The following is a 17,505-nucleotide window of genomic DNA, read 5'->3' as shown; positions in this document are numbered from 1 at the left end:
AAAGAAAAGAATAACATTTGTAGGTGCACTCATACAATATCCAGGTTAGTTTAAATGTTAAAAATAAGATGTGACTTTAAAAATGGCAATAGGAAAATATATTTTTGAAAAAATTTCAAATATATATGAGATAAAACGTAACAGAAAATAAAATGACATAAAATAACATTTTAAAACATTTCACATTACATCTCTAGGTAGAAATTGGGTATAAATTACCACTTTTAAAAATATGAACACTTATTTATGAGTCCGTAAACGCAACCTTAACGCTAAAAATCTCGCGAGATTTACAGTTCCGCTTAGGGTGGACGGGGAAGAGGAGTGGAGTTGTTTGTTTGGGTTTTCACAGGCAAAATGGGAACCTTTTCTTTCGTTGGTAGTATTTTGGGACTTAATGTCCTACTTGCTTGCACATTGGCGTCTTCAGACGTGTTTGACAGCGTTCTGGGAAGCACAGCGTCCTGCCACAAGTCCTGCGGAATGACATACAGTTTGCACACGTATCCACGGGTGAGTGCTTTTATCTTGCTTATGTCAGCTAGCTTGCGCTAACGTTATGCAATTTAGCTAGAGGAGATCATTTAGGTTTACTTATTTGAGTGCAGTTCTATTATTTGATGCATTGTTGTATAGAAATCGTCGAAAAGTGCGTCATTTTTCGCAGAGGTATTCAACTGGTCCTTCGGGTTTGTTTTTGTGCTTTCAGGAGGAGGAACTGTACGCCTGCCAACGAGGCTGTCGTCTGTTCTCCATTTGTCATTTTGTCCGTGACAGCGACGATTTAAATCAGACCAGAACCGAATGTGAATCAAGTAAGTGTATGCAATCTATCATCTTCCACCTACAACGTTCAGGATCGTCAGACTGTTCAACACTAAATGTAAAGCTCCACCTGACGCTAAATAAAGCTCCACCTGACACACACAAGGTTGATCTAGAATAATCTCTAGTCGCATTTGAGTAGTTTTCTGGTGTAAAAATAAGTTTAGTCATTGTGTAAGCGTAATTGACTGTACATACTCGGTACTCCCACCCCTCTTGTTTTCACGTTGAAAATACAAACTTTAATGTGTTTTTATTGGGATTTTATGAGTTAGACCTACATGAAGTAGTGCATAAGTGTGAAACGAAACTAAATGGATACTTAGTTTCATAAAACATATTAAATACCTCACTTTAAGATTTTTTTTTTTTTTAAATAAAAACTTCCACTTCACTATGATGCACTACTTGTGTGTGATTCTCCCATCATATTAAATGACATGAAATATGAGCAGGCACCTTGCATAACAATTAAACAATAAAACCTTTCTCTTGATACATTTTGTTGTAGTCTTCTAAACCTGTCTTGCTGTCTGTTACTCCAAACTCATGCAGCCTGTCGGGAAGCCTACACCCAGCCTGATGAGCAGTATGCGTGCAACATGGGCTGTCACAATCAGCTTCCCTTTGCTGAGCAGCGTCAGGACCAGGTATACCGGGAGTTGAATCAATGCAGAATTTCTCTCAAGAAATAATGGCATCCTTAGTGTCTCTGTTGTTTTCTGAACAGTTGGAGGCCATGATGCCTAGGATTCATCTTCTGTATCCCCTCACTTTGGTCAGAGGATTTTGGGATGATGTAATGAGTCAAGCCCACAGCTTCATCACTTCCACCTGGACGTTCTACCTTCAAGCTGATGATGGAAAAGTTGTTATTTTCCAGGTATTGCTCTAATTAGTTCTAATAAGCCTGACAGTGGTAGGTCATTATATGCAACAGATTTAAAAAAATCCAGTTATCTCCTCTGCTTCCCAGTCTGAACCACAGATTAGGATTTTCTCCCAAATTGAACTGGACAAAGATTCAAAGGAGGAGCCCCAGAAAAGCCGTAAGCACATCAAATCTTATTCTTTTTATGCAGCGGTCTTCAATTAAGAACAAATGCAAAACGTTCTGGCATATAGCACAGCTCAACATTATCGTGCATCCACCTGCCACATGAATGTCAAACATTTTGTGTCCAGTTTTGAATCTTGCTAAATGTTTGTTATCCTGACACAGACCTATTACTGAAGCATAATCTATAGTTTAATAGTTGAATTCTGGGCCACGCTGAGCTTAACATTTAGGCTGCTTTTCCCATTCCAACACCAGTTTGTGATCATTTTTTCTTCCTTAACTCTGTCTAAAATTCAGCTGACAGAATAGGTAGAATTACAGCTTTTTGCTATTTAAAGATTTTTTTTCTACTGAGTCAATCAACAAATGTTTAAAAAAACGTTTCTAGTTTGTAGTGAAAAACTTATAGTCAACACTACAAGAGTGTTTTTTTTTTGTACATTTTCTTCTTATTGCAAAATACAGTACAAAAGGTTATTGCAAATTTTAAGTCCTCCCCCAGGTCCCCCACTCAGTCATCAGCTGTTTAAATCAGTTTTAAACAGCTGATGCAGCATTCTCAGGTTTTGGATGTTGTTTCACATCTCAACCAGCCTCATTTCATCAAATGGCTACATCTTTTATCAGATTCTTCTTATTAATCTTTTGATACAACAAGACAATATTTAGCAAGCTTACACAGAGCATCTTAAAATCTCGTTCTAATGTCCTTGACCTCAATTTCATGTAAAATATCTGGATTATTTTAAAACTTGAGAATCTGCCTGGAAAGCAACCGTGATCTAGAAATGCAGCAAAGGAACTGTAAAGATAAAACATAAAGGTGCATCCCTTATTTTTGTAATTCTCCTTTTTTTTTTTTCTTTCTTTCTTTTAAAGTCCCCCGGCTGAGCAACCCTATTTACAAAGAATACCATCGGACTTTAATCCAAGAAAGAGACAGAGAGCTGAGTGGTGAACGCAGCTATGACGACGGCTACAATCTTTTCAGCTGCCTGTCGAGGTTTGCACATTTCTGTTGCCTAAGCAACTTTAGTAACACCATGGTTCCACGTGCTGCGGAGCTACACAGACCAACTGTGATTTTCTCCACAGGAACCCCTGGCTGCCTGGGTGGATCCTAACAACTACTTTAATTCTGTCTGTGTCGGTCCTGATCTGGATCTGCTGTGCTACTGTGGCAACTGCTGTGGATCAATATGTACCCGCTGAGGTAAGCCCGGGGTTATTTTCTTTGTCGTGGTTTCTAGGTTGTTTGTTTAACCTTCAGACCTGTTGCTCGTTGTGGCCATTTTCTTTTCAAAAGGTTCCAGAAACCTGAAGGTTTTCTGGAACATCAAACTGTTCAAATGTTCTGGAAACATTTGAAGATTAACATGAAGTAAAACCTACAGTATTCAAGAGCAGTTCAACATTCAGATGTTACTGTAAATTATAGACTATGAGCTTATACTTACTACTTAAATGTTTCTGTGACACATTACTTAAAAGCATGCACTTGTTGCCCCTTCAACATTTCATTTTGTCCTTTTTAAATATCAGTTTTCATAACAAAATGTGAAAAGTTTAAGGAGTATGGATACATGTCGAGATGTCTTTGTAAAACCTGCAGCCGTTCTGACTAGCTTAACATGCAGACTGAATGCATAAAGACTCCGTTTTGTTTTCCTCTTCCTGTAGAAATTGAGCATCTATGGGGACAAGGACTACATCAAAGAGCAGAAACTGATTCCTTACCCAGCATCCTCTCTGATTATCATCACCTCCAAAGGGCCAGAAGAAGAAGCGGGGCCACTTCCTTCCAAGGTGAACCTGGGACAGTCCAACATCTAGAAAACAAGACAGCAATCCTAAAGGAAACTTTCCTATTGATCATTGATATTCTGTTTTTTTTGTTTTTTCTTTAATCTCCAATTTAAGGCCTGAGCTGGTTGTGGTCTCAGCAGAACTTTCAGATCATTTACGTTTAACTGGTTTGTCCCTGCTTTATTTAAACCTGACATTTGGGTAATTAAAACTTTCTGTATATTGGTATAATTGTGTTAAAGTATATTGAGGGTAATAAAGGAATAAAATGTTTTAGGGGTTGTTTTTTTTTCCTGCAAGTGTGCATTAGTTCTGTGTTTTTATTGAATGTAATGAACTGACTTGAAGTGATGCAAGTTTTTACCCAAATCCCCCTTTGTTAATGTTTGTATTGCAACATCCTGATTCATTTTACAGTAAAAGTATGTGCTCCTAATTAAATGAAATGGTACATGCAGTTAAGTCTTTCTTGCTCTGATTGTTTCCTTGGTAATAAATACAAATAAAATATACAACTGTGAAATTGTTGAATTAGAATCATATTTTAACCTTTTGGTAAATTACGGAAGAGAAAGGATGACGATATCGACTCTGCAGCAGACAGTTAAAAGCAGAACTGGTGAATTAGTAGGGAAAGTTTAAATTTGTACTCTACAAATCAGCCAAAAACAGAGAGCTCAGGAAAAGTAGGTCTGGCATAAAATATGTGCAAGAATACTGGGGGTAAAACATCCTACAAAAGTTTTGATGATCATCTTACAGTAGGTAATGTCCATCGTCTATATAGAAAATGTCAGTGAGGAATTCTACACATATGGGTTTTGTTACTGTGTGAGTTACAGGAAACTTGCATATAACTTGATACTCAGTTTTATGATTATTAAAGTACATTGTGTAGTAAGTTAAAAGCTGCAGAAAAAAAAGGCACTCTGGCAAAATACAAAATTTTATTCATCTTAAAAAAAATAAAATAAAAAATAAAGCCAAAACACTTCCTTTGTTACGTATATGTGAACTGCTAATAGTTTGTGTGAATGCAGCATGTTGACTGCCGCTCCCATGTCTGATTATTTTGGAATGCTGCCCAGAGGATTCCATTATTCAATAGCTGTTCAACAACTCCGTGTCCTCTGCTGTGAGAACTAATGAGGATGAGCGTTTTGTCTTAGTCGGAGGGCTTTGATGAGAAGCGTCACACTTGCTTGACTCTTGCTTCGTCTTTGCAACGTTACAGGTGGGATTCCTAGCTTGGAGACATTTTGTTGTGGATGGATCCATTTTCCCACACAGATGATTGTTTCCTGTTGGTTTGTAGAAGTGTAATTTCTCCATATTGGTCTGCTTGCCATCCTCACTGACCAGTGGTGCTGCATTCAGTACCTCTCTGACAAACTTTTGTCTGCCAACTACAGAAAAAAAAACACCTCAGCACTCAATTTGTAAATTAATTAACAAATTAAAATGAAAAATGTAACAGACTTACAGAAGCGAAGTGCTGAGGCCCTTGACTCTTCCATTTTCTTCGGTTTGGGCGTCTGGCAGCCACTCGTTTCCCACTGATTTACAACCTGGAAAGAAGATGAATGTGGATAAATGATTCTGCTTATTGAAACAAATTATCTGCTCTCCTGGTATTGGCTAAAATTGATTACCTGTTCTGCCCATCCTTCTGTTTTACACCCCGAGTGATCAAAGGTGTTCAGTGGTTTCTCCGAATGAATTAGCCCTAATAAGTTCCACACGGTTGTCTTCAATCCTGTGCCAAGCTCATATATAAACGATAAGTTATTCCCAGGCCCAAAACAAAACAAAAAAATACCCAGATAAGTATAATACACCACAAATCGTGCCCGTTAAGCAAGATGTATTGTCTTACATCATCTACCCTAATCCCTGGTTTTGACATTTTCAGCTTTTTGATAATTGAAAAAGTTATATTTCAAGGAGCTACTTGAATTTATAGTAGTAGTGAAAGGTGCTTTAAGAGAATGTAGGCCACAGTTGTCCAACTTCATTTGTAAAATAAATGTAAAACTAGGTATCCATTTCCTTGAGCTTTACAGGTACATTCTACTTTGTGTTGGTCTGTCACATAAAATCCAAATCAAATACACCGTTTGTGGTTATAACATGACAGAATGTGGTATGAATCTTTCATGACACACTCTTCTCGTCTTACTTTCATGTTGGTCCCAGATGCATCAAGCTTCACCAGCTTTGGGAGACAGGTAAGGTATCTCAAAGCCATTTCTGAGAGGGGATTGCCTGTATAAGAAAGAAAAAAAATCTATAATATTATACAGTTTATGTTTGCAATTGGTGCTCACCAGACTCCATTGAAATTACGGACAGGAAACATCCAGGAGTTCCAGGGAGTCCAGTCCTTTCTGCATCACCCGGACAGGCGCGGTCAATCTTTGCAGGCCAACATCTGACAGATGGTTGCCACCAATAAACAGCCGAGTCAGGCTGCTATGGAAGACAGGATTCAGAGTTAATGCTATCTTTTCTGCTTAGTGCATCCAAAAGAGCCAAGCCTTACTTCGCCAGTGACGTGGAAGTGAGGTGATGGAACAGCTCATGATCATCTCCTAGTCTGCAGCCAAACAAATCCAGAGACTTTAAACTATGAAATGCTTTTATCTCGGTGATCCGCTCATGCAGGAGTGGAAACCTGCAGAATAAGAAAAGCAGACATGAATGGCTGCTATCTACGGCAAAAAGAGGCAGAGAGGCATGGAGGTGAGGAGATAACAATATACCCCAACCTGTTTCTAAGACAGAGTGAGCCCAGCACCAAATCTCCATATGCGTCACTGAATAATTTCAAGGCTTTCTGAGAAATATCTGGGTTTAAAAACACGCGGTTCTCTTCTGCTGCCACAAAAAGTCTGTCGCCTATTTGCTCTGGGAAGCCAACCAAAGAGTCCACATGCTGGATGTTGTCAGTAACGAACAGCAGAGTGATGTCAAAGAGGGATTTAGTGGTGTATCTCAGACTTCCTTCCTCGTTGTAGGTGAAAATGAAATGCTCCTTCCTCAGCACAAACGGATTCGTCCTCCTGCATGATGATGACGGTGGTGTTTTTGGTTGTGCCAGAATAATGTCACTCACACGACGAAGGTTGCCTCTTTCTCGAACATAAATGTTGCTGCTGTCCATTACAGACACGCAAAAACGTCTCTTAACTTAACACCAGATTTGAATACTCTTAAGTAGATCACAAATTCACCCCAGAGGGTCATTAGCTTAGCTTAAACCATAAACAAAGAAGCTCCTTTGTGTTCGAGGTATTCCCAGCTACACCTTGTCATCATTCTCAGTATTGTATGTTAGATTCCTCACGACCAGTATGCAGCTTTCACAGGCATGATCAGATCCCTTTGCTATCATAGAGCATAGACACATTAGAAGAGCAAACGCATAAGAGGCTTCTACGTCGCTTCGCCGCCATATTTATATGGGGTTCCATTTGTGTCAAAAATGAAAGGGTTCCATTTGTGTCAAAAATAAGTAGAAGTCATGTGTTGATGTTGTTGGTCTACTTTTAGATGTGCCTCTGCTGCATTACACCTGAATAGAATAATTAGGTCATTAGCAAGGCTCTTGAGAACTTATGTACACAGGAAGGAGGTAATTAAGCTATTTCATTCCAGCGTTTTGTACTTGTGGCGCATCTAAAAACTGCAGGACAGTGGCCCTTGAGGACTGGAGTTTTGACACCCCTGCTTTAGAAGAACAATTTCACACTGATTTTGAGTCAATGGAGCACATGACTTGGAAGCTATTGAAGAAAACATGATATTATTTAATATTAAAATTATTTAAAATATTGAATATGACTTAAAAATTCAATAGAGAATAGTGTGTCTCATGTAACCCTATAACTACGACTTTTCTGTGTCAGTTCGTCACAAGGCAAGGCATGTATTTACATTTGTTTGTCAGGAGTGTTTGGTTAGGACATTTGTTGGCAGTCCCTAAGTGAACCTCGTTTGAGGAGAGAGCGGGAGGGGGTGGTCGATGATCAATCACAGAAGTTAAAGAAATTCAGACAACTACTTGAACCAACAACAGGGGGGAGTAACATAAAAAAATAACTGCAAGTGGTTCACTGCTTTACTGCAGATGAATTGACAAGATGACAGTGAGTAATAACCACGACGCAGCAACGACATAGACCAACATCTACACGACTTCTACATATTTTTGACACAAATGGAACGCCATACATTGGCAGTTTATAATCTCAGTGTATTACCGCCATCAACCGGACTGAGGTCAAATTTAACTAATCCTAGCTTTCAAATGCCTTTACTTTATAAAAAAAAGTAAATAAAAAGTAAATAAATTCTCTCAGCTAACTTTGTGTCCTTTAAATACTTTATAAGTTATTAATTATGCAATGTCATTGAAGTTTCTGTAACCATAGTTATTGCTGTGTTCCCTAACTAATTTACTGGCTGTTTAATCCTTAAATTTACAATAGAGAGTTCAAATAACCGAGGATCTTATTAGAGTTTTACTCCATGCTATATTAATCATCCCCAAATACCTTATAACTCCTTTGTTATGATCACATTTCCAACATTTCTGCTCAGCTGTCTACCCACAGCTTTTTTAAAGGGCCTTGGCCATGTCCCACAATCACCAGTGCAGGGGAAGAGTTTCACCCTGTCACATCAGCAGTAAAGGCAATAAACCAAAAATATTATAAATAGTAAAATCTTAAGAAAAATATTTAAAGATCACATGTCTATAATAAAAAACGGTTGACTATAGTATTTAGCTGCAATATCGAAAACATATTAACTGAGATAAATGTTGGTTTGGTATTTTCAGAGGTAATAGTTGGTCAATTTTAACTGACAGATGAGAACATCTGATTTTCATTTGTTGTTTACTTTTTCTAAACGATAACCAACATTAGTACTAAGATGTAAATTAAATATATAATATATATGAATCAATTTGATGAACATTGTATAGTTTTATTCTGGAAATTACACTTCTAATAACATTTGTGTCGTTTTCCAAGGCTACTTTCCACCCACAATATGGCGGACTCTGTGACCTACACTACAACGTACCATTGTTTCATTCAAACTTCAGAGTAAGAGTCTACTAATAGCAGTCCTTCTGTAGATCTGGATATATGCCAAAAACACACCTCAGTTTACATTACTCTTTTATAATTAAATATTTTACAGTTATGATAACTGTTATTTCACCATGTCCGCTAAATACATAGCCAAATTCATGTATCTAAACTCTTATTTTGAAAATATCTCACCACAGGAACGAGTCATGTTTACCTCGTTGGCATATCCTGCTTCGGGTTTCCCTAGCTAATAACGATGACATAATTTTTACGAATTTTTCGCAGAATTTGGTAAGCATGGGTTTAAGAAAATCGACACCTTTATACTGTATTTCACAGTTACAATAGTAATAGGAGTTTATTTATTTATTTTACTGATATATTGAAGTTTACCAGTCGAAATTGGTTCCTAAGTAAGCTAGCTTCCTAAGTTATTGTGTATCTATAGTTTTAAAAATGCATTTAACCTGGAGTCAACAGATGTAAAACGTCAACAGTCATGTTCTTTTTTTCATTCACAGCTTTTAGGATTAATTTGTTGCCTCTTTGCCAGCCTGCCAGCAGATTCTCAAAGAACAAACATTTCTACTGACAAGGGAATGGCGTCGAAAAATGATCCATTTCAATTTCAAGGTGAACGTTCTCCCTGAACTGTCTCTCAAAATTTAATGTCTTATAGATATAACACATTAGTAAGTAGGTGTCTATTTTTACATAGATTTGATAGTTAAATTCATAAGAATTTTTGTCAAAATAAATAAAGATTTAAAGAGCTACCCACGATTTTTCACATTTTGTGACGCAATCACAAACTAGTGTGTTTTTTGTAGCGAGTGTGTGGCTGAGCAGCAAAAAATAGTGCTTAATTTTGAAGTGGGAGGATACGTGGTTCTAATATTTCTTTACAAAAATCACAAAAGTGTGGCCTGCATTTATATATTAATTCAGTCTAACTTTACCTGAGTACAACCACACACCACGCTATTTTGTAGCAATATTTAATTATAACTCAAAAACTACAGTACATCAATTTATCAGTCCATGGTGTCATTTTGTCCTGACATTTTGTATGTTAATGTGCGTATTGATTTTCATGAATGAATGATGATCTGCAAAATGAGCAAGTTTTAGTAGGTACACACTTTCCTGAAAGAACAAACACATTGATCCAGATACTTAACATCTGTCCCATCTAACAGAATTTGATGAAGCTGGGACTCTTCTGGAATCTAACAGAGATGCAGTCACCATTAGCATTGACGATGAGGATTTAAAATCCAAGAGGCAAAGAAGTGCAGTTGGTTTTGCTCAAGATGTTGGTGATGAAGAACCACTCATCAGTGAGGACAGAGAAGAGGTCAGACCATGACCCTGTTATTGGAAAGTTATTTGCTTCTTGAAATGTGTATAAATCAGATGTTTAGATAACTGTTTTTTTTTTTTTTATTCAAGCTTCTGTCTGGGAAAAATAAAAATGCTCCTTTCTGGACATTTGAATACTACCAGAAATTCTTTGACATTGAAACCCATCATGTAAGTCACTTTGTTTCGTCCCTGTCTCAGTTTATATCATCAGATTAATTACTTCAGAGCAAATGTATCTCAAACCTGGTTGAAATCTGACGTGTTTTTAACTCTTTCTTTAGGTAAGGGAGAGGATTCTTGGCTCACTGGTGCCGTGGCCTGGAAAAAACTTCATTCAAGTTCACCTTCGTAAAAACCCAGATCTTTATGGTTAGTTCTGACTTAGTTTGCACAGTTGTTGTCACCGATTATTTGTGGTGGTAGGCTGATTTATTTCCTTTTACTATTCATAACACATTGAAGTTGTAAATAATGATGCTTTAAATATAAGTATGTGTGTGTCTGTAGGACCATTCTGGATTTGTACCACCCTTGTGTTTGCCATTGCTATCAGTGGAAACCTATCTACTTTCTTGCGATACTTTGGCAACTCAAACTATAAATATACCGCAGAGTTTGGAAAAGGTGAGTTCAGTTCAATTGACGCTAAACATGCTTGATAAACGTCCAGCTTACCTCTTGCACCGTACGTGTTTTCCAGTGAGCATAGCTGCCACGGCCATCTTCAGCTATGCGTGGCTTGTGCCGCTTGGACTCTGGGGTTTGCTGCTGTGGAGGAGCAATAAAATCTTGAACTTGGTGTCATACTCGTTTATGGAGATTGTCTGTGTCTACGGATATTCGCTGGCAGTTTACATTCCAGCTGTGGTAAGTCCTATAAATATGTTAATTATGCTACTGACATTGTTCTGCAACAAATTGAGCCTTCTAATGCTTTAGTGAATCATATTATTTAAAAAAATTATTATCTATGCAATGCTTTGCATAAGTTTTCTCAAGCTTCATGTCACATTTCAACAAACAACCTCAAGAGATTGAGTTGATACATTTACACAAAGTTTTAAGAATTGTTTTTCTATTTTCAGCGACAGCTTCTTTCTTGGATTTTGATCTGTTTGCTGGCTTGGCCATTCTAACACATCAACATGCTCAAATCAGTTGAATGCAAATAAACCTTCCTGATGGTTTGAAAAGGTTTTTCTTATCTGATCAGCCCAAATCACTCCTTGCTTTTACGTAAACCGTTGCTTTGAAGCGGTGTGGATATTTTTGCAAGGCACTGTAGCTGCATAAGTTTTAAACAGAAAGCAGAAGACATGAGAAGGTTAGGGTTGAATATTTAGAAGCTGTATTTGTTAACAATAAACTTGTAGTAATTAAAAAATTAATACTTTTCACTGATGCCATGACAGCTTTTGAGGAAATATATTTCTGTATGTCATAACTCTGACACAAATTGTTTCAATACCAGGTCCTGTGGATTCCGCACGTTGAGTGGCTGAGGTGGCTCTCCATTGTGGTGGCGCTCTGCCTGTCCAGCTCAGTACTGGTGATGACTTTCTGGCCTGCACTCAGAGACGACCACCCCAAAGTCATCATAGCGACCGTAGCAGGCATTGTGCTGCTGAATGGGCTGCTGGCAGTAGGCTGTAAGGTAATAATGCTGGCTTCCGATGCTGGATATGTGAGCAAACAAATATGGTCTAAGGTTTATTATCTTGATCTGGCTCTCTGCCTTCACATCGTTTCTAATTTAGTTGATTCTTTATAACCAGTCCACGTTGGCGTAAGTAACAATGATTGCCTGAGTCTCAATTGTTCTCAGTGATCTCAGAGAACAATTGAGACGGCTTTGTTGTGTCAGTCACAACAAAGCCTTGTTATGACTGACACAACACGGCTTTGTTGTGTCAGTCACATACAAAGCCGTGCCATATTTGCGCAGCTCCTACCTGTGTGTTTCTGGGAAACAAATGTACCTGGTAGTGTCAGGTTGTTCTCCTCTTGTCAATGGAAACTTTGACCATGCTTGCTAACTGCTGGCACAATGGGCTGTTTGATGACTTCTTAATGTGAATACTGTCAGGTCTGCAGCCATATCCAATGTCTTGTAACATCTATGTAATTGCTCTACAAAGTACAGTAACCCTATGTCTGAAGAGGTAATAAGATAAATGGGTTGTAAGACTCTTGCATTCTTTTCTCTATTAGCTCATATTTTCCTCGCACCTAAATTATAGTCTGAGATTGATTGTGGTTTTAGCTAATGGATTCAGTTGTTTTTCTTGACATATTTTAGCATTGAGCTTTCAACAGTTAATTGCAGAGATCAGACTTTGTGAAGAAACCCAATCTGGATGCCTTCTTATAAGGTCTAGTATCTAACATTTTTGACCTACGAATCTAGAAAAGGTAGCAGTGAGAAATTTTCTCTCTTTTTTCCAAGATGCATCTAAAACTTTTTTGTATCACTGTATTCAGTGATGTGTTTGACACATTATTGATCACATTATTCTAAAGGTGATGCCTGCTACTGTGCTATGTAAGAATTACTTGTGAGGTTCCTCAAGACTTAATTTTCTGGTCAGTTTTATTCTCCGTGCTGCCAGGACCCAAGCTGACCAAGAATAGGAAATTTAGTTTTTCTCTGAAAACTTGAGATGTCTAGAAACTGTTGACTCATGTGAAAAAGGATTGAAAACCTTATTGTTCAGTGAAGAATACCTCATCAGTTTGTTTTTAACATTTCTTACTTTTTTGGTTTATATTATAATTTTGACGTTTTTTTCTTTTTAAATTATTCTTTAATGTTCCTTATTTCAATTTTTCTTGTTTTTAATGTCTAATTGCTTCACTCCTTTCCTTTGTTTTTACATACATAAGTTATTTTGTGTATGATAAACTTGCCTTGCCTTTGCCTACAGATGTACTTCTTCAGCGAAGCGAAGCTCGGACCAGGGCATGTCAGTCCCCCTGCAGCAATTATCACCAATGGAACATCGTCATGAAGGACCTGCATTCACCGGGTGAAGGTAAACAACAGAGCTAAACAGGCTTATTTCTTAAGTATGTTTACTTTAACATTGATGTCACAATTGCTTTTTTTTGTTATCAACTGCAGGCCTATATTAATAGCACCTATTTTTTATTTGGGTAAAGGATCAAGTGTCTCTTTTTGATCTACTTGAGTCAAAAACCAGACCACAAACTTTTGTCTTCCCTAAGGTGTGCATTATTCTGTATTTTTAAATTACAGGTTCTCCAGTTGCATTATTAGAGAGACTCAAGTTCCTGCGTTGATGAAGTCATGGGTGGACTGGATTTCACTGGCCCTTCCGGATTAAGGCCTTAAAGGCCAACTTGTAACTGTGGTGCAGCGGCATGACCTCTGAAAATGAAAACTGTTCTCCAGTATGTTACTTCTAATGGGATGGCTTCTAAACTTACTTAAGTTAATTGGGGTGTAGTATTACACAGCACACACAATGTTATTGTGGTGGTGATGTTATTTCCACTTTACAGCACTGTTAAAATGTAAAAAAAAAAAAAAAAAAACGTGGTTGGTGATTGCAGGATCAGTGGTATTTCATTGATCTATTTCTTTTTATAATTTTTATAGTTGTTTCATACATACCCTCTGAAGGTAAAGGTGTTGTATTTTCTTAATATCAAGTGCCCTTAACTATTGCCAAAGCCTGGCAAGATGTCAAAGTAATGTCTGTAAATATTCTATAAATAATTTGTTGTCATTATGGCAAATTATAGTAAAATCTATTAAAATCCATGTTAATTTGTGTGTTCAAAGTTAATGTAGAGGCAAAAACTGCATACAGGGCAATTCTAGGGGAAAACCTGATGGCGGTTACTGGAAACTTAAGAATTAGATCCACCTTCCAGTCGGGCAACAATGATAAACATACAGCCAATGATACGATTAAAATGATTGAAGCGTATTAAAAATCTTGACTAATTCAAATGGCCTTATGGAAATTGCTGTCTACATTCACTGAACATTCGATTTGACAGATGTTGGATTGCCTGGCAATAGTGGTAGAAGTTTGCCATGAAACTCCTACCACTGCCTTTGTCATTGTGTCCTTGGGCTAAACACTTTATCAACCTTGTCTGTTGGTGGCGGTCAGAAGGGCCGATGGCACGATATAGCAGCCTCGCTTCTATCAGACTTCCCCAGGGAGGCAGTGGCTACAATACAGTTGCTTACCATCATCAGTGTGTGGTGTGTGAATGGGAATGACTTGATCTCATGTAAAGTGTCATGTAAAGCCAATGTCATCTCATTTTACCTTTCTACTTCAGAAGATGCTCTACTTTGTATGGATACTTAAAATCTATTGAGGGTTATGTGTAATGTGACAAAATGTATAAAGGTTCAGTTATTTTTCAAGGCATTGAAGAAGAACTGAAGAGTCGCATTAAAATGTCAACATTTGCAATTACTTGAACTCTTTGCCCTTTTGGTGCACTTTAAGGATTTTAGACTTGAGAACCTAAAGTCACCCCAGCTGTCATCGGGTAGCAACGTGACCCTTCTGCCAGTGTTGGAAGTTGCCTGTCCACTTCCACAGTTGGACATTTTAAATATTTAAAGGTGAAATTGTAACCAATAGGTATAGATTCAACATTTACAAGAACGTGTCTGACTTTAAAAGCGAACGCTGGGCTTTAGTCGCCATCCAGCATCGGACTCATCCATCTTAGCTGTTGCATGGAGGGCTAAACCGATAAAATCTAGTGTGACAGTTTGAATGACCTGCGGTGGAAAATCTTGAGCCCTGCAATGGACCACATTCAGGCACACAGCATAGTTCTGTTACAGGGAAGAGATTGTCATTAAGACTTGGCCCATTGTTTGCACTGATTAACAAGGGCCGACGTTTTTAGATTAATTAACAAAATAGGAAAAAAATTGGGTCACTTGACACGGTGTCAAAGGGATGGTGGCGCCATAATTAATGGTCATTCTAGCCTCAGCTTTGAGTTACACTGGAGCCTACTTGTCTAACTGATAACCCTCTTAGACGAATGTCACCTACCTGAGTCGCAGACATGCTTGCGGATTCATTAACACCCCACTAAAGGATTCCGTTTTTCCCTAAAGATATGTAGTAAGAATTTTTCCTCCGTTCTTGATTTGGAAACCTCTCCGCAGGATGGCTTCTGCAAGTGGTCGAGCTGAAAAAGCCTCAAAATTTGAGATGCTGAAACTTTTGGAGAACTGCCGGAAGGAAAGAGATGATGCTTTACAACGGGAAAGTGCTCTCAGGGAAAAACTCAGGCAGAATGAGACGAGGTTGCGTTCAACTGAGGGCCTGAAACAAAAACTGAAGATCTTGACTGTGGACAACAAAGAGCTTAGAAAGCAAGTGAAGGCTCTTCGGACTGATATCGGACTGGAGAGAAGCCCCAACTTTGCGGGGAAGACCACCAAAGACATAGTCAATGATTTTGAAGAAAAGGAGCGTGAGTGCAACTCCTTAATAGACAAGACCGGGAAGCTTAGAGTGACCATTGATGACCTGACGGCAGAGCTGTCCAATGTGACCACCTCCAAGATGCTCTTAGAGGACCAAGTGCAGTCATTACAGCAAAATCTCAAGGATATGACAAATAATCAGCGGCGTCTGCTGAAGCTATGGGACGACAAGAAGACCCAGAGGGAGCAGCTCGCTCTTCCTGCAATTGTTCAGAAATCCTTCACCCACAAAGAAGTTCAAACTGACATGTCCATAAGCTCATACCAGAAGCTCCCACCTAATGCTTTTGAGACCAAACAGATTAGACAGGATGGAGACAAGGACAATTTATCTTCCTTTGGTAATGTCTTTCATTATAGCAGAAAGAGTTCTGTGCACAATGAAACCTAAGGACTTCAGTTCTGGCGGTTCATGCAAGGATGGTAACAGTGAGACTAAAGTGAATGATTCAAAGAATTTCTGAATTACTATGCTTGATACATATCTGTAACCAAGAGGCAAATCCTATAATATGACATGTCAGTTGAAACTGAACTGGTTCAAAGAACAAATTTGTATTGTGAACAATGACTTAGGCTTTTTTATATAAGTTGTTGCTGTGTTGTCTTTTCTGTCTTTTTATAAAATAAATATATTGACTTTTTGTGTAAATAATATAATATTTTTAGTACACCGTACAATGAAATTCCGTAATGGTAGATATAATACCTGTTGAGAAGCCAGTGGACACATTGGGACTGTGTCCACTGGCAGAGGCCATCTGAGATGTGTGTATATATATATATATATATATATATATATATATATATATAGATGCCAATTTATTAGGCTGCAAGAATGTATAAGCTTTAAATTGATTAATTTTGAATATTGATGGCATTAAAAACATGTATGATGTTGAACATATTCTAATTTAATACATGCACATTTCATTGACATAGAAAATCATCTAAAAGTGTATTTATTTCAGTAACATGTTATTCAGACCATGTGGCTGTTTATTTTAGCTAACTGATGTCTGGGCTTGCAGCTATTGAAATGTGTGATGTGATAACTGGAGCAGCTGAGGAACTGTTCAGCCTGTTTTTTTCATTAGTCCAGGTAAGGTGATTCTGACAATGTCTCTGTTTCACTAACATCTTAACACAAGGACTGATATAGTTGTAGCCCATTTGGATGCCTTTTTCAGGCAATAACTCAAGCTGCACCACACATTATGAATTCAGCTGTCTCTCTATGAATTTTCCCAAATGGTCTTTAAACCAATGTGTGCTATCCCTATTGCTTGCACACCTTTCTCTACCATATTTTTTTCTTCCACTTAATTTCTAACATACTCTGTGAAGAACCAACATCTTTATTAATGGTTTTCGGTGGCCTTCCCTTCTTGTGGAGTGTGTCATTTTTACCATGTTTGTGCAGGTAATCTCATGACAGTAAAAAGCATTTCTGTATTAAAATATTTTTATTGGTCTTATTTGTTGTCCTAATTTTCAGGATATTTTATGAGCTGTAAACCATGATCATAAAAATTACCATAAATAAACAGCGTATTGAATCTATATTAAAAATCAATTTCACTTTTTGAAAAGAATTACTGAAATAAATGACAATTTCAATTGAATTATATACTGTTGTACTTTATCAAGCTGGTATTGCCGAAGCTTGAAATTGCGCCGAGGACGATTAGAGACATTTTTTTGCGGAGCTTTCCAAACGATTCTGATCCCAGAAAGTTGTAGGAATTCCCATTGAGCCATTATTTTCGTGTTGATTTGTCTTGATGCCTTGAGTTGAGTTTTATTAGTGTTATTTTACTGCGTTTTCTGTGGACTAAAACTAAAACCATTTT

The 17,505-nt window shown here is 37.7% G+C and overlaps 4 protein-coding genes across 7 annotated transcripts; 3 read left to right on the top strand and 1 right to left on the bottom strand.

Moving 5' to 3' along the window:
- Positions 1-287: 287 nt before the first annotated feature.
- Positions 288-4,214, top strand: tmem59 (transmembrane protein 59). The gene is made up of 8 exons (XM_015034537.1): positions 288-513; positions 710-815; positions 1,381-1,475; positions 1,556-1,708; positions 1,802-1,874; positions 2,765-2,888; positions 2,981-3,098; positions 3,566-4,214. Exons 1-8 carry the CDS (start codon positions 358-360, stop codon positions 3,716-3,718), a joined length of 978 nt encoding a protein of 325 aa, XP_014890023.1. The 5' UTR covers positions 288-357; the 3' UTR covers positions 3,719-4,214.
- Positions 4,215-4,618: 404 nt separating this feature from the next.
- Positions 4,619-7,223, bottom strand: lrrc42 (leucine rich repeat containing 42). 3 transcript variants are annotated; one of them, XM_015034535.1, is made up of 7 exons: positions 6,460-7,222; positions 6,234-6,365; positions 6,042-6,160; positions 5,871-5,956; positions 5,344-5,457; positions 5,175-5,259; positions 4,619-5,097 (listed from the first exon to the last, which is right to left on the bottom strand). In XM_015034535.1, exons 1-7 carry the CDS (start codon positions 6,852-6,854, stop codon positions 4,793-4,795), a joined length of 1,236 nt encoding a protein of 411 aa, XP_014890021.1. In that variant the 5' UTR covers positions 6,855-7,222; the 3' UTR covers positions 4,619-4,792. The 3 variants fall into 3 exon arrangements, with proteins under 3 accessions (XP_014890021.1, XP_014890020.1, XP_014890022.1); XM_015034534.1 differs by having other exon boundaries at positions 6,042-6,163; positions 6,460-7,221; XM_015034536.1 differs by lacking the exon at positions 5,344-5,457 and having other exon boundaries at positions 6,042-6,163; positions 6,460-7,223.
- Positions 7,224-8,976: 1,753 nt separating this feature from the next.
- yipf1 (Yip1 domain family, member 1) lies at positions 8,977-14,133 on the top strand. Of its 2 annotated transcripts, none has more exons than XM_015034531.1 (10): positions 8,977-9,084; positions 9,315-9,426; positions 9,993-10,150; positions 10,246-10,326; positions 10,440-10,527; positions 10,666-10,782; positions 10,859-11,025; positions 11,630-11,812; positions 13,083-13,190; positions 13,415-14,133. In XM_015034531.1, the coding sequence occupies exons 2-9, from the start codon at positions 9,393-9,395 to the stop codon at positions 13,164-13,166; spliced, it is 912 nt and encodes a 303-aa protein (XP_014890017.1). In that variant the 5' UTR covers positions 8,977-9,084; positions 9,315-9,392; the 3' UTR covers positions 13,167-13,190; positions 13,415-14,133. The 2 variants fall into 2 exon arrangements, with proteins under 2 accessions (XP_014890017.1, XP_014890018.1); XM_015034532.1 differs by lacking the exon at positions 8,977-9,084 and adding an exon at positions 9,121-9,206.
- Positions 14,134-14,716: 583 nt separating this feature from the next.
- On the top strand, positions 14,717-17,485 carry LOC106948695 (uncharacterized). The gene has a single exon (XM_015034533.1). The coding sequence runs from the start codon at positions 15,330-15,332 to the stop codon at positions 16,041-16,043; it is 714 nt and encodes a 237-aa protein (XP_014890019.1). The 5' UTR covers positions 14,717-15,329; the 3' UTR covers positions 16,044-17,485.
- The last annotated feature ends 20 nt before the right edge of the window (positions 17,486-17,505 follow it).

Source organism: Poecilia latipinna, unplaced genomic scaffold (genome assembly GCF_001443285.1).
Source record: "Poecilia latipinna isolate Pla-1442-1.1 unplaced genomic scaffold, P_latipinna-1.0 Scaffold302, whole genome shotgun sequence".
Lineage (NCBI taxonomy): Eukaryota > Metazoa > Chordata > Actinopteri > Cyprinodontiformes > Poeciliidae > Poecilia > Poecilia latipinna.
Note: the sequence above shows the minus strand (reverse complement) of the source record. Positions and strands in the feature narration are given on the sequence as shown.

What these genes read in the sequence shown, in the direction of transcription:
- yipf1 (XM_015034531.1), top strand. Translation starts at nt 9,393, where the DNA reads ATGGCGTCGAAAAATGATCCATTTCAATTTCAAG. An exon ending in TCAGTGAGGACAGAGAAGAG is followed by an intron (nt 10,151 to 10,245) that starts GTCAGACCATGA and finishes TTTTTATTCAAG; the next exon opens with CTTCTGTCTGGGAAAAATAA. An exon ending in TTGACATTGAAACCCATCAT is followed by an intron (nt 10,327 to 10,439) that starts GTAAGTCACTTT and finishes CTCTTTCTTTAG; the next exon opens with GTAAGGGAGAGGATTCTTGG.
- LOC106948695 (XM_015034533.1), top strand. Translation starts at nt 15,330, where the DNA reads ATGGCTTCTGCAAGTGGTCGAGCTGAAAAAGCCTCAAAATTTGAGATG.
- lrrc42 (XM_015034534.1), bottom strand. Translation starts at nt 6,854, where the DNA reads ATGGACAGCAGCAACATTTATGTTCGAGAAAGAGGCAACCTTCGTCGT. An exon ending in ACTTCCACGTCACTGGCGAA is followed by an intron (nt 6,164 to 6,233) that starts GTAAGGCTTGGC and finishes TGTCTTCCATAG; the next exon opens with CAGCCTGACTCGGCTGTTTA. An exon ending in CATCTGGGACCAACATGAAA is followed by an intron (nt 5,458 to 5,870) that starts GTAAGACGAGAA and finishes TTTATATATGAG; the next exon opens with CTTGGCACAGGATTGAAGAC.
- tmem59 (XM_015034537.1), top strand. Translation starts at nt 358, where the DNA reads ATGGGAACCTTTTCTTTCGTTGGTAGTATTTTGGGACTTAATGTCCTA. An exon ending in GGAGGAGCCCCAGAAAAGCC is followed by an intron (nt 1,875 to 2,764) that starts GTAAGCACATCA and finishes TTTCTTTTAAAG; the next exon opens with TCCCCCGGCTGAGCAACCCT. An exon ending in CTTTTCAGCTGCCTGTCGAG is followed by an intron (nt 2,889 to 2,980) that starts GTTTGCACATTT and finishes TTTTCTCCACAG; the next exon opens with GAACCCCTGGCTGCCTGGGT.